At 38.6% G+C, this 14,128-nt stretch overlaps 4 protein-coding genes across 8 annotated transcripts; 1 reads left to right on the plus strand and 3 right to left on the minus strand.

The window, feature by feature from the left end:
• Window positions 1–77: 77 nt before the first annotated feature.
• On the minus strand, window positions 78–2,541 carry ACOS5 (acyl-CoA synthetase 5). Its single transcript, XM_011100428.3, has 7 exons — window positions 2,120–2,541; window positions 1,835–1,994; window positions 1,214–1,635; window positions 936–1,134; window positions 687–832; window positions 521–588; window positions 78–425 (listed from the first exon to the last, which is right to left on the minus strand). The coding sequence occupies exons 1-7, from the start codon at window positions 2,537–2,539 to the stop codon at window positions 209–211; spliced, it is 1,632 nt and encodes a 543-aa protein (XP_011098730.1). The 5' UTR covers window positions 2,540–2,541; the 3' UTR covers window positions 78–208.
• A 947-nt stretch (window positions 2,542–3,488) lies between these two features.
• LOC105177315 (putative mitochondrial-processing peptidase subunit beta, mitochondrial) lies at window positions 3,489–7,536 on the minus strand. The gene is made up of 9 exons (XM_011100427.3): window positions 6,679–7,536; window positions 6,171–6,335; window positions 5,918–6,055; window positions 5,660–5,811; window positions 5,442–5,550; window positions 4,752–4,850; window positions 4,482–4,547; window positions 4,114–4,221; window positions 3,489–3,999 (listed from the first exon to the last, which is right to left on the minus strand). The coding sequence occupies exons 1-9, from the start codon at window positions 7,333–7,335 to the stop codon at window positions 3,913–3,915; spliced, it is 1,581 nt and encodes a 526-aa protein (XP_011098729.1). The 5' UTR covers window positions 7,336–7,536; the 3' UTR covers window positions 3,489–3,912.
• Window positions 7,537–7,834: 298 nt separating this feature from the next.
• On the plus strand, window positions 7,835–9,510 carry LOC105177314 (small ribosomal subunit protein eS19z). The gene is made up of 4 exons (XM_011100426.3): window positions 7,835–8,035; window positions 8,624–8,714; window positions 8,879–9,062; window positions 9,258–9,510. Exons 1-4 carry the CDS (start codon window positions 7,952–7,954, stop codon window positions 9,331–9,333), a joined length of 435 nt encoding a protein of 144 aa, XP_011098728.1. The 5' UTR covers window positions 7,835–7,951; the 3' UTR covers window positions 9,334–9,510.
• Window positions 9,511–10,784: 1,274 nt separating this feature from the next.
• LOC105177313 (TPX2 (targeting protein for Xklp2) protein family) lies at window positions 10,785–14,089 on the minus strand. Of its 5 annotated transcripts, none has more exons than XM_011100425.3 (8): window positions 12,976–14,084; window positions 12,818–12,863; window positions 12,643–12,732; window positions 11,958–12,077; window positions 11,521–11,619; window positions 11,330–11,389; window positions 11,157–11,251; window positions 10,785–11,049 (listed from the first exon to the last, which is right to left on the minus strand). In XM_011100425.3, the coding sequence occupies exons 1-8, from the start codon at window positions 13,884–13,886 to the stop codon at window positions 10,941–10,943; spliced, it is 1,530 nt and encodes a 509-aa protein (XP_011098727.1). In that variant the 5' UTR covers window positions 13,887–14,084; the 3' UTR covers window positions 10,785–10,940. The 5 variants fall into 5 exon arrangements, with proteins under 5 accessions (XP_011098727.1, XP_011098725.1, XP_088740651.1 ...); XM_011100423.3 differs by having other exon boundaries at window positions 12,818–12,869; window positions 12,976–14,083; XM_088884525.1 differs by having other exon boundaries at window positions 11,157–11,389; window positions 12,976–14,089.
• Window positions 14,090–14,128: the final 39 nt, after the last annotated feature.

Raw genomic sequence — 14,128 nt, forward strand, 5'->3', positions numbered from 1 at the left:
TTTAGATGCCATTGAATATCCTAAATGTTATCTGTTTTACTACTATTTTGTTGGCTGGTGTGCCTCCACTGTCAGGATGCAGTGAAAAGAGTAGGCTTGTTGCTGCTAGAAAGTAAGTTCATAATTCAAAGTCTTCAACATAACAGTCTAGCTGTCATCAGAGACGCACTCGATTTCAAGGACATGAGGTGAGAAATCATTATTTGATCTAGAGCGTTTTCACCATGTTTTCTTTGATAAGCCTTCTCATAATCTTCCCCGAAGGTGATTTTGGGATAGCATCAACAAATTGCAGTACTCTCACTCTTTTGTAGCTGGCCACATTAGATGAAACATAGCCCATCATATCCTCTTCACTTTCTTTTGCTTTGTTGTTCATCACTACACATGCGGCTGGTATCTCTCCTGCTTCGTCGTCAGGTATCCTGCAAATAGTTGTCCTCTTTCCAGTTACTATCCCTTCATTATATACTCATTCCCTACTCCTAGTAGTTAATATAAAGAAGTATATAGATATTACCCCACAACCGCTGCATCTTCAACTGAAGGATGACTTAGAAGGATTGCCTCTAATTCAGCTGGAGCAACCTGTCACGGTACTTATAAATATCAACCTGTCATGTTCTTTGGACAATATTATTTATATTTATACAATGCAAATATAAGTGTGCTACAGCGAATAGCACCTGGAACCCTTTGTATTTGATCAACTCCTTGATTCGATCGACGATGAAAACATCTTCATCATCATCGATATAGCCAATGTCGCCTGTATGAAGCCACCCATCTTTGTCGATGGTGAGGGTCGTCTCATGCTCATTCTTGTAGTATCCTGAATGTTCTTGCATTAATATACAAAAAGTGCACATGAACATCACTAATATAGAAACAAAAGAAAAATGTGCATCATTCTTCGTTATCAAGGCCAACTTCACCTTTCATCACACATTGGCTCCTGACGCATATTTCTCCTGGAGTGTTCTTGGGAAGCGATTTACCCGACTCAGGATCGACAAACTTCACCTCCAAATTTGGAAGGATAAATCCCACTGAATTCTTCTTTGCAATCCCATGTCCCTTGTTTGGATCCCCATGAGTCAGGGTAATGCAGCTATGCTCAGTCATTCCATACGCCTAGAAGCATGAGTATATATATTAGAGAAAAGCTTCAAATATTTCTGGGACTAACTTTAGAAAGATCGTTGTGAATCACCTCTTGGACCTCAACCCCAGGGAACTTCTTCTCAAACTCATTAAGAATTTCAGGGGCGAGGGGGGCTGCAGCAGTCATGATGGACCTCAGCCTCAGCTTGCTGAGATCAAATTCATCCACTATCGGGTTCTTGACCAATCCTAATACAATGGGTGGGACGATAGGTGCAAATGTGACTTGGTGAGTGATCAGGGCTTTGAGAAATGCCCGGAGTTCATACCGACGCATCACCACCACTTTCCCCTTGTTTCTGATGGTGGCACAGCAGATTCCAGTCAGCCCGTATATGTGGAAAAACGGTATCAAGCCCAGTATAGTGATTTGTCCCACCAATTCTGGGCCTACGCTGAAGAGGCTGGAGCAGAGATTAGCCACCAAGTTCCGGTGAGTAAGCATCACTCCCTTCGATAGACCTGTCGTCCCTGATGTAAAGTATCACAACCCGAATATGACACCATCTTTGATACAGTAAAAGATCACAAATTCCTATAATTTAAATATCTTGATGTTACATATTGAACTTGACTCCCTAATAGCATTCACAGTATATTTTCTCTACCCTATAAATAAGTCTTCATGCTACTGCATATGTTCTATATATTTTTGTTTAAATTTGATCACCTGATGAGAAGGGGAGTGCGCATATATCAGTTTGCTGCACCTTATCATCAGTAGTATCAGCGCTGGCCTTGTCAGCTGCCTCAAGAAGTTCATCCCAGTATATAGTTCCCTCCACGCGGTCTTCGCCATGTATTATAACTGGCAATCCCAGATCTTTCACCTGGTGGAAAATCACCAAATCAATACTATGTAAGAACAATTATTCAGATGAGAAATAACCAAACTGTTGGCATAGAAAGGAACTGAAATTGCACATTTCGCTTATATAGTTAACTAATGTTTTACCTTATGATAGGTCGATCCATCAGTCACAACGAGCTTGGCATCAGCAGCCTCAGCTTGCTTCTTGATTTCTGATGCATGAGCACTCGGGTTTGCACCAGAGAAAATTCCTCCGGCTGCCATGATTCCAAGGGCAATGGTGGCGTAAACAGGCACATTTGGAAGGAGCACCACAACGACCCGGCCTTTCCTTAGCCCAAGTGACCTCAAGGCCCTGGAAAATCTCTTCACATCTCTGCTCACTTCCCCATAAGTACACCCTTTTCCGGTGACTGAATCCACAAACGCTACCTTGTCCTGATACAACTCCACGTTGGAAAGCACAAATTCCGGCAGCGTTACATCATCAGGAACCTGAACTGGTGGATATTTACTGCGGAAAATAATCTCTTCCTGCTTCAAGTTTTGAGCGTCGGTTCCCATGTTTGGTTGTGTTTAAGGCGCAAGAATTGATTCACCTCATCATCTTAATTTATAGGAAATGAAGCTGTGGTCATTTCATCAGTTGTTTATCATGGGGGCACATCAGTTAGATTGGTACAAATTTAGGTAAAAGACAAGTTTAAGGCAAAGAGTTGATGGGCTTTCGACAGGTGAAAAATTGTTGAATCATAAAGGTGAAGAAGACACTGATTGCATGAATTACAACTTCAAAAGAAAAATAAGAATTCTGAGTCCAGACAAAGGGAAAAGAAGTTATCAGATTGTATGGAACATGTGTTGTATCCAATTTGGATTTCTACTTTATGGAACGGAAACGACTTGCAGCTAGCCATTGGTATGTACATTTGTTTCTTCATCACTGGAGTGGAAACACACCGTTTGCGAGGTTCACGTTGACGACAATTGTCCAATTCGATTAAAAGAAGAAATATGGGAAATCAGTATAAACACAAAGCATATAATACTCGCAAGAACTTGCTGCTTAATAGTGGTGTTTTTATGACGTTGCATGTACTAACGCTTAATAGTGATGTTTAGTGGTTAAATATACAACTAATACTTAACAGCTATGTTCTAGTGGTCAAATTTATATTACACTATTGCATTGTGCACTGAATGCATACTAATGGCCACGTGCTACTTATTTTTAAAGTGATGGAACGGAACATATACCAACATCTAACTATTCGTTGTGTTGAATTGAATATCTAGCGTTTAATCCATATGCATAATTATTGATAATTGTACATATTTAATAGGCCTAATCGGATGCCTGATGGTAACACCAAACATCAGATGTAGCATGAATTTAACCAGAAAAATGATAGGGTAATTGACTTTTATAACTTTCATAACCTACAGCGTGAAATCAAATGCACACACTTAATATCCTATAAATCTTGAAACATAAAGCTTTCAGTATACTTGATTCTATGGCGAACATTTCTTCATTGAGTGAGAATGTGAATCTTTTCTGCAACATAAGCCAAACAGCTTTCTTTTCTTTCATCGAAGGCAATTAATTACAAAACCAACAAAAAAATCGGGTGATAATGAGAAAAAAATAACATGTTATGTCCCTCTTTTATTCCGTCCTTGGATGCCTTCATCTTGAAATAGTAAAGTTGAACTCCGGGTCTTGGAAATAACAGACAACGCACTGGTTACAGCTCAATTATTTTCACTAATCAGAAATGTTACAAAAGAACAACAAAACGCAAATGGGTGAAATAAGAATAAATTGAGCCGGCCCAATATGCTGTGTGGGTGCTGGAATCATACCATAACATCAAATCACCTGATATGTTGAGAAAAGAACCAAGTAAAAGTGCCAACTGGTCGTGAAGAGGAACCTAGTAACGGAGCCAGTAGGTCCTGCGCCTGAACCAGTTGTAGTCTGGCAAGCCCTTGATTGGCCCCATTGCAGTAATTGCAACATCCTGCATAGACAGCAGAACAGTTTAACTTAGACCCTGAGAATCAGTTCAGATTCTTGAAACACTATTCTCTGCTGAGGCACTGCAGCACTTAAAAGATCTGGTGATCCATCTTACTCTATCAAATATAAATCGGTTTGCCACGCGCTTGACAGTGCTGGCATCTACAGAATCTATCCTAGCAAAGAGTTCGGCATAAGGGATCCTTCTACCATAGGTAAGCAGCTGCAACCATGATGATGAATTAAAAAGGAACAAGTAAGTACCAGATAACATGGCCAAACTCATTTATCAGTTAAGACAAAGAATCTAAGCTCCGGGTTGTTCTTAAATATCAAGCAATTATCTTTGCATATCTGAGGAGAAATATATGTTATTAACAGGTACAAGCCTTTATTTATGAAGCTCCAAACTGCACCATCACCCATTGACTCAAAGCCTAAATATCCAAAACATACAATTGACTCTTAGATACCAAACCATACCTGCCGTCCAATATCTTCAGCAACAGGACTAGTTCCATCAATGTGAAGCAGCAAAGACGACTTCAACTGAAAGTGATCACACACATGATTTAAGTTACGCAAGAATAATAAACAATAAATTCAGAAAATATATAAAGTTCTTAAAATCCACCCACTAATTTGATCACCCAAAGAACTTACAGATATGTTCATAGAAAAACCAATTGGAAATTACTCAATACAAAACCTCAGAAAAGTTAATCAACTTGATACCAGATTTAAAAAGCCTACCTGGTTACGAGCACGAATCACATCGGCCTCTGATACTCGATAACATAGCTTGGTTACTTCATACATAATTGCATAGGCCAAATCATCCAAGCAATCAGGCTGCAGATGGAGTGCGAAATGGAATAATTAGAAGCACACTAAGTAGAGAATGACTATGTAATTACAAAGTTACTGGCGCATCCTCCAACCCACACAAAGAAACGGGAAAAGAAATTGTATGTGCAGTACAGGCAAAGAACTAAGTGGGAGCCAGGATAACTTATAAGATAAACAGACAAAACATATTATAATAAAAGTTTTCAGCAAAATATGCACCAATACTGTCAGTCACACTCTATTAGCATCCTAGAAGGCAAAAGAAAACAAATCATCAATTTCAATAACAGTCACCCTGTATGAAGGTTGGTGAGCCTATATCCCCATGTAAGACATCAGGAACTAAAAAGGATTAATATTCAGGTATTTCCAGAGCCGATGGCTTGTAAATTTATTAACTCTCACCATCGATCTACTAACTCATAACTGAAGCCAGAACTTGAAAGACAACAGACAATATAAACCTAGTGATAAGCCGAATCCCAGTGATGACTCAGAGGAGGAGAAGGTCCCGCATATATCCTCGTACTTTATTTATAATACTGATTCAAACAAAAAGTTCCATTCCCCTCTAACCCAAAGTGAGGAGATCACCTTAGCAACAGCGTAAACACCGAATAAACCAGTGTCTTTGTAGTTGGTATTGAAAGCCATCATGCTCTCTGCTATTTCGTTGATGCCAACTCGCTGCGCAAGCTCAGAACTGCATTACAGATTTCAGACCCATTTAATACATGTGGGTGTAAGTGAAGATCAAAAGCACACACAATAAATCAGATAAATCATCAGGATGTAAAGTGGCAAATACAGACCCCATATGCTTTCCACCACCAGCATTTTTATTCCAAGAACCCAGCATAGATTGCATGACCATTAAAGCAATTGAATCTGGATCTGTCCAGGAGGTGCCTTCAAAAGCTACCGCGAATTGGGCAAGTGGAATGTCATCATCAAGCATCCTAATCTATTTTTTACAATAGAAGTCATCAAAACGAGTTACAGCCTACATTTACCTTCAAGCATTATTACACCCATGGTTATCAAAACACAATCAAATCGCATAAGCATACCTCTGATCCTGTAAATATTGCAGGTTCTTTAGCAACCAACTGAGAAGTGGTTGTTGGATTTGTTGACAAGTTTGTAAATAATTTCTTCACTTGCTCAACAATATCGTCATGTTTAACAGCACCAGAGGCAGCAACTACCTATAACAGAAGCCAAAAAGAAAAAAAATAAGAGGAAATGGGCTACAAAGAACGAAATCATATAGGACATGTACATGGAATCTAATCTAGAAAAGCCTGGATAGCAAGTAAATACCATCCTAGGAGCAGTGTAGTGAGTTGATATGTATTTCTGTAGATGTTCTCTGCCAATTGCTTTGATATTTTCAGCAGGTCCAAGGATTGTTCTACCAAGAGGCGTGTACTGGAAAGCAGTGGCATGCAAGTGATCAAATATAACTTCTTCTGTTTGTCCTTCCACCTGAACTCAGTTGAGAACATAAAATGCAGTGAGCACGGAAACTCTAAATTAGAAGAGAATTTATAAAACGAAGTGAACAAAGAATAATCATGCAGCAACAATACTTGGTTATCTAACAAAACACCCCCTACCACTGAAAATTTAAAATTAGCCTTAAGCTACCATTTACTTCTGCCAGAAGAAAGAATTAACCAAAACAGACAACCTTTCTGATAAAGACAACAATAAACCAAAAATGCCATAAAAAATCGAAATCAAGCAACAATTCTCGTTAAAAGAGGCAAATTCCACTAATACAGTAAACAATTCATCCAATACAAAAGTTTAGAATGAGATTTGATACCTCCTCCATCTCGCGGAGAATAACATCCCTCTCTCGGATGATCCTCTGCTCATCAAACCTTGAATTCTGTAAAATATCAGACAAAATATCCAGGGCACGTGGCACGTCCTTATCAATCACCTTAGCGTAATAAGTTGTCTGTTCTCTGGAAGTATACGCATTCAAATGACCCCCCATGTTCTCAATCTCTTCCTCCAACTCCCTCGCATTCCTTCTCTCCGTCCCCTTAAATATCATATGTTCCAAAAAATGTGCAGTGCCGTTAGATTCTTCGCTCTCAAACCTCGATCCAGCATCAATGAAGACACCAACGGTTGCCGTTTGTGATGCAAGAGTGGACTCGGTGGCGATACGGAGCCCATTCGGGAGAGTGGTGACTCGGGTGAGGGGAGCCGAGAGAATTTCAGTGTGAGAATCTACAGTTGGATGCGGAGAGTTGTGCTTGAGAAACCGAGGGTCAGGGTCTTCTAGTTTTTTCAGCTTCCGTTTCACGGATTCAGCTAACCTGTCGTAGATCATGGCGGTTGGGGGAGGGGGAGACGGAAGGGACGCATCAGGAGCGGTGGCGACGGCAGTGGAGAGGGGTTGGCGGGAGGTGAAGGCGTGGACGGGCTTTCGGGCGCGTCGAGTGAGGTGGATTAGGTGGCGGATGGTCATGATTGCGGCGGTTCAGGCGGGGAATTTCTGTATGTGGACAGACTAGGGTTTGGCCGGAGAGATGAGATGAGAGGGGGGAAGAAGATGAGCGAGTTACGAGGTGGCCACCCAACAATTGTAGCTCGTAAGCTGGAGATCAACACGGCGTCGTCTCAGGTTTTACCAGTTCGCCCCTTGACCCACTGCTATTTCTGTTTCTCCCTAAAAAAAGAAAAACATATTTATTTATTTATTTTTCTTTTCTTTTTGGTCAATAGATCTTAATATTATTACATGTTTTTCTTTCTAAATTAATTCCCTACAAATAACAGAAATCAAATTTCTGAGTATTATTGTTTTGTTTTTACTGACTCAATAATCTTTCCTTTTTATTTTTAATTTTTTTCTGTATTGGGCCAATTGGGAACTACGGGCCCAATATATTAATGAAAGGGGCCAAAGCCCAATAATTCAAAAATGGGCTGCACCAAGCGCAGCCCGACAGTTATATATATAATGTCGCTGTAACCTAACACTCAAAACCCTAGCGTCTGCCACTGCGTCTTTCTCAACCCTCATCTCTCAAGAGAGGTGCTCTAGCGAGCTGCCCCGCACGTGATTCGAGATCTCTTCAGCAATGGCGACCGCGAGAACTGTCAAGGATGTCTCTCCTCACGAGTTCGTGAAATCCTACGCCGCTCACCTCAAGCGCTCTGGCAAGGTGAAATTGTCTTCCCGATTTGTGCTTTGGTCCATGTGGAAGTTTGTGTTTGTGTATTTCTGTTTACGTTTCAGAGAGTTGTTAAATTTCTTTTGTGGGAAATAAAAGTTATGATTTTTTTTTTTGGAGTTGGATTATGTTTGGGTTTGCCTGCTTTTACCACATTCGTGCGTCTGTTTGTTTGATTTATGACATTGTGTGTTGCTGTATTGAGTAATATTGGATGGTAATTGTAGTCACTTTAATGGAGCTCTGGAAAAAAGACAGCTGAATATCAGTTTTTCTTGTAGAAAGTTATGGTTGTTATTTATTGGTTGGAAGAGCGAAAGCAATTTTCTTAATTTGATTATTAGTTGATTGGATGATAAAGGTTTGTATTTAACTGACCCAGCATTTTTGTTGTAACTTTCTCTTATTTTTGGGCATTTTTGCACTGCGGTGGTACATTGCATGCTGCCAATGTGTTAAGTTTATGTTTAATTTAAACATTTCATATATCCACTCCAGAACTTTGAATAGTAAATGGGAGATATATTTTTTACTTCCCTTCAGCATCACATTTATATTCTTTCGTTTTGTCCAAATTAGATGGAGCTTCCTGAATGGACTGACATTGTCAAAACTGGTGTGCTCAAAGAACTTGCTCCATATGACCCTGACTGGTACTACATCAGGGCTGGTAATCCTCACCTTCCTTTTAATTTGGTGTATATTGTTTAATGTATTTTTTTTGCAGTTCTTGTGGATGATCAGCTTGTGTGTATGCTTACATTTAAGCTGCTTAATGGCATGTCATATGTCATGACATAATTTTAGAAGCTAAGTTGCATTCGGATGTTACAGCTTCCATGGCTAGGAAGATATATTTGAGAGGAGGTCTTGGTGTTGGTGCATTCAGGAGGATTTATGGTGGAAGCAAGAGGAATGGAAGTCGTCCACCCCATTTTGGCAAAAGCAGTGGGTCTGTTGCTCGTCACATTCTTCAGCAATTGCAGAATATGAACATCATTGAGTTGGAGCCAAGGGGGTAAGTCATAGTTACTTATGTTGAATTAGGTTTTGTGCATATTTTGACTTGTCAACAAGGCCTGTTGAATCTATAACAAACAGATTTTGAACAATAATGAAGCTTATGTTCATGTGAATATTTGGGTTGCTTGTAAGCGTATACCTGTATTTTTGCTGTTTTTCTTACAAATTGCCATGACTGCTTGTCTTACAGTGGAAGAAGAATCACATCAAGTGGCCAAAGGGACCTCGACCAAGTTGCTGGAAGAATTGTTGTCGTTGCACCATAGATTAATTATTTAGACCTGTGTTTTAGCTTGTCGGGAACTTTATCAGAAGAAATCTTTGAACAATTTTTGGTTGAAAGTGTTTCATGTTATTTCTTTCTAATTTTGGGTATTGAAGTTTCAATGAGATGTACTTTGGATTATTGAGTTACATTTTGATATAAATTTAGTTACCAGTAATGGATGATAGCCTCTGCTCTGCCTCTGCCTATTCTTGTTCACTTGTCTGGGGATAGATAACTGCTTTGAGGTCTCCATGGACCATGGTGAAAGGGTTAACTTTGCATATCTATTCACAGTGAGATATAGAAGAATGAAATTTCATCTGCAACTTAATCTGTTATGACAGTTCGAGGTGAATTGCTCTTGTGCGAGTAGATTTTAACTTAGAAAATTGGTTTTTCATTATTTGTATGTACTTCTATACAATACAAAAGATGTTATATTAGATAAATGGGGTATCTGTAGAATTGCATTTACCTTTGGCAGAGTCTTTTAAGTTAGAATTTTTTTAATGAAAAGTATTAAATTACTTCTTTTAGTTAACAACTTATTTGTTTTTGTTGGAAAATGATTGGATATAATTGTGATTCCTTTCTGTTAATTAAATACTACAAATACTTATGACAAAAGATTAGAGATACAGAATAATTGTGAGTCCATCATTAATTGAACGTTTACTCTTTTCTCCTTTTGTTTTCTTTGTAACATGTAAAATTGAAAATGTACTTAGAAAATTAATTTAGTAATTCAATAATGAATTTAAACAATTCATTAGTTTTAAAAATATGATCACAAGACTGTCTAAATTATATGTTTTCAAACTAGTATTCCATTAATTAAGGTGTTATTAATTATACTTTTGGATAATAAACAAATAATCTTAATTTATGTACATACCGTTAATATTAATATAATTTTTAGAACGTTTTAATCGAGTATGGAAAATTTGCATAAAATTGACACAATTTGCGTTGCAATTATATTAGTATTTCTATATTGTTTCGAAACTAAAATCAAATGAAATATTATTAAAGCAATGCTAAACTTAGGTCCAAACAGAAAATTGTATCCTGGGTCTATTTCTGATTCCATATATTAGGTATTATTTTTTTTAATTTAGCTTTTTGTTACGATTTCTCACGATATATTTCATAAATTGAAAATTTTCTCAATTTTAAACCTTACGTGCATTTTTCATCTAATAATTAATAAAAAATGTACGGATTTGTGGGTGAGACTGCTAAGTGGTTTGTTAATTGTTGGACAAAAAATGCACGTGAAAACTAAAATTGAGAAGATTTCAACTTATGGTAGGTAATGCGAGAAAAGAGACTAAATTAAAAGAGATCCTAAGATATGGAACCAAAATGCAAATTTTCCTTTGGTCTGCTCTTGCCTTGAAATCGAGTTGCATCCAAGTAGTAAAAAAGACTGATGGAAGAAAGAGGATATTCATTTAAGGCACGCCATTGTGCCAGTAGACCACATTTTATGTATTCCAAAATTGCGAGTCTCTCACAGATTATTGCAAGATATACAGATAGTAAAGATTTTGTTTCTGAAAAATAGGATGCCAGTGGAATATCAATCCCACCATCCTTTAGTGTTCAGTGCTGTTGCGCGTATAAGTCGTCCAGTGACAAGTAACACTTGATCTTCTTGTTTTGAGGTACATGGAATTTTGGTTCTTTTGGTATAGTTGGGTGCTTCGTAGACCTGATACAAATCAAAGACACGATTAAAGATTTCATTGTGGTTGTCCTTTAAATCTGTACTGCAACTCAGTTTATCAAACAAGATAAGCAAGTGATGAGACTGCTCACCTTCTGGGAATGAAGGGTCTGTCGAAATATGGCATGGGTTGAGCTTTTGGAACTAGCTCCTTCCTAAGTCTTCTGATTTCTTCTTCCTCTTCCAGCTGCAAAAGCCAACATTTTTCAGAAGATGTTAAGACAATAATAACATTCTGTTTATTCAGATTTTTAACGTAATTTACCTTCTGCAGCCTCTCCCTTTCCATCCGGTACTGTTCAATAAGGTCCATTTTCACAGCAACCTTAACAGACACAGTGCATATGTTAACAGCTGACAGTTGCAGCAAAAACAACCATGCCGTAGCACCAGCTTTCTGGCGCTCATAAAAGCATACATTATTGGAGCACTATATGGTACTTCAAGATGGAATACCTGATGATCAAATTCAGAGCGATCCACAGCCCTCATATCACTGTGCAAAACCAGATCAACAGGCCTTGTGCTTTCTTTAACCGGAGGCTTCACCAAACACTGAGACAGGACAAACCAAATTGACCAAATTGTTACTGAATAAAATATGTATACAACCAGGATATAACTCAAATGATATAAACATGATTTCTGTGTGTGTGCAACAGCTGTTAACATGAGAAACAGCAATTTATCCCTTCAGTAAAAGAGATCCATACAAACTAACACGATGTCTGAAAAATTGCATGAGATAAGAATACTTGCCAAGAAAAGCCCACTATTAACTCAGCAAAAGTTTTTCATACATTTTACTAGAAAAGAATTACTTTAAATAAGTCATGAAGAGCCTAATATAAAAGAGAGCATAAATTCAAACAGAAAAACTTTCCTCAAGTTACCTCTGGTTCATCTGTAGTCCAAGGAAGACCTTGAGCTATAGGTATCCTCAACTTCTCCTCTTCCTCAACCATCTGTTGCAATTTCTTCATGAATTCCTCCTCCTTGATCCTTCCTCTTACCTGAAGAAGTGGGCACAATTGCCAAATTTGGTGTTATTTCAAGAATGATAAAACCAAGGGTCATCCACCAGCAAAGTAGCTGATGTCCATAAAGTGATTGGTAATTAACTGATTCAAGTGTCCACTCAGCATGCAAGCAATCTCAAATCACACTTGCTCCAATTCCAAGTAAAAGAAAGAGACTTCAGTATCAGCCACTAGTTGTCATTGAACATGGAGAATGTAAGTTAACTAAGGAGCAAAAAGGTTTGCATCAGTATTGGCACACTGAAGCTCATCTTGTACCTTAACTTCTACAACTAACTCACTGCTCAATAAACTCCGAATCGGAGCTTATATTTTTACCTCGTGTAATTAAGCTCTATTGCGGAAACATGTCTATCTGTAAGTTGGAGATACTGAAAGGAAAAAAACCTTAACCCTACAACATTTATATATATAAACCAGCTTGGAGATAATCAACCTTATCCAAAACATACAAAGAAAATATCTCCACTTTATCCTCTACGGACCATTAAAAGTCATGATTGAGTAAGAAACATGAATTAGATTTCATAAGACAAACCTCTGTTCTAAGCGTGAAAGGCTTTTGAGATGTTACTTTCAGTTGCTTTTTCTTCCAGTATCTTCTAGCACGGTTTGATGATTCAGTGCTCTGCACAAGTGTAAAAATAGATAAGATCATCAAGAACAGGAAAGAATTTTTATTATTAAGAAATTTACGCATAAAAAGTTCTCACATTTCGCCTGATTTTTTGACCGCTGGCGGAAGATCTCATTGAAATGCTGAAGCTTCAAATACACAAAGTTCAATTGAGAATAAAAAAAAAGGAAGTTACGAACGCACACTATCTGGTTAAGTTGTAATTCAATAATTTTAACTGTTATCCTCACTAACCTTCCCTGGCTGCTGTCTAATGAATAAGAACGATGACAATCAAGGCCTAAGCTCTCTGATGTCAGGAAAAAATCTGATGGACAGAACGAAGAAGAAGAAGCCCCCGTTTCTGAAAACTTGGGAGGTTCCTGCGATCCAGGCAGTGCCCATTTCACGCCATTCTTATCGTCCTTCAACTCCTCCTTTTCCTCAGAATCACCCAATTTGAGCATTGAAAGTTTTTCAAATTCCTTCACCAAATGCATAACCCTCCCAGATCCAGGAGTCACAGTCTCTCTTGCTTCTTCCAACAGCCTATTTCTAGTCCTCTTCGCTCCCATATCATTCACCACAACCTCATCTCCATCATTCTTACTTTCCCAATTAGTTTTAGATGAGACATCATTTCCCTCCATTTTCCCATCAAATCCTTTGTCAGTCTCTGGTTTAACCGCTTCCTTCTCAGCTATATCAAACTCCTTCAACTTATCGGAAATCTCATCATCTATTTCAGTCCGATTCTTGAAAAACTCCTCCTGAGAAGCACGCAGAGTCTCATAGGCCACACACAAACACTTGGATTTCCCAGTCGCCTTCTTGCATTTCTCACAGACCACATCAGCAGGAGCCGAAGAATTCCGTTCCTCATTCCGCAGTTTCTTCTTCGCAATCACGAACTTCCTCTCTCGAATCTTCTTCTTCGGGGAAGGAGTGGCCAAAGCCACTTGGTTAGGGTTAGGGTTTTTGTAAAGTGATTTTTTGGCGCTCTTCTCGGACTTGATGCTGAAAGGAGAGTTGGAGGACTTCAATGCAGGACTTGACACATTCGGATTGACATTCTCGGAGTATCGTAGGGTTTCATTTGCCTTCGATCTGGTGGTTTTTTCTTTAGAAGGAGTAACTGCTCCAGCAGTCTTCGGACATGAATCCATGGGGATATTCACCGGAGAATTGATCGGACAATCGATTCTCAGAAAGAGAAAATAAGAGGAGAATTTTGGCCTTGCCGAAAGGAGATTTTTCTAGGGTTTACAGTGTGAGATTGATGAAGCCATTCATGATAATAGATGGAAACTGGGGAAAAGGAAGAAGTTTAAGGTTTGTACGCTCGCTTTGTAACGGCTAGTTTTCTGCGCTGGGCCTAGGAACGTTGGATTCATTGTTTGAATATTCG

The sequence above is a fragment of the Sesamum indicum genome, linkage group LG9 (genome assembly GCF_026168435.1).
Source record: "Sesamum indicum cultivar Baizhima isolate 11 linkage group LG9, ASM2616843v1, whole genome shotgun sequence".
Classification (NCBI taxonomy): Eukaryota; Viridiplantae; Streptophyta; class Magnoliopsida; order Lamiales; family Pedaliaceae; genus Sesamum; species Sesamum indicum.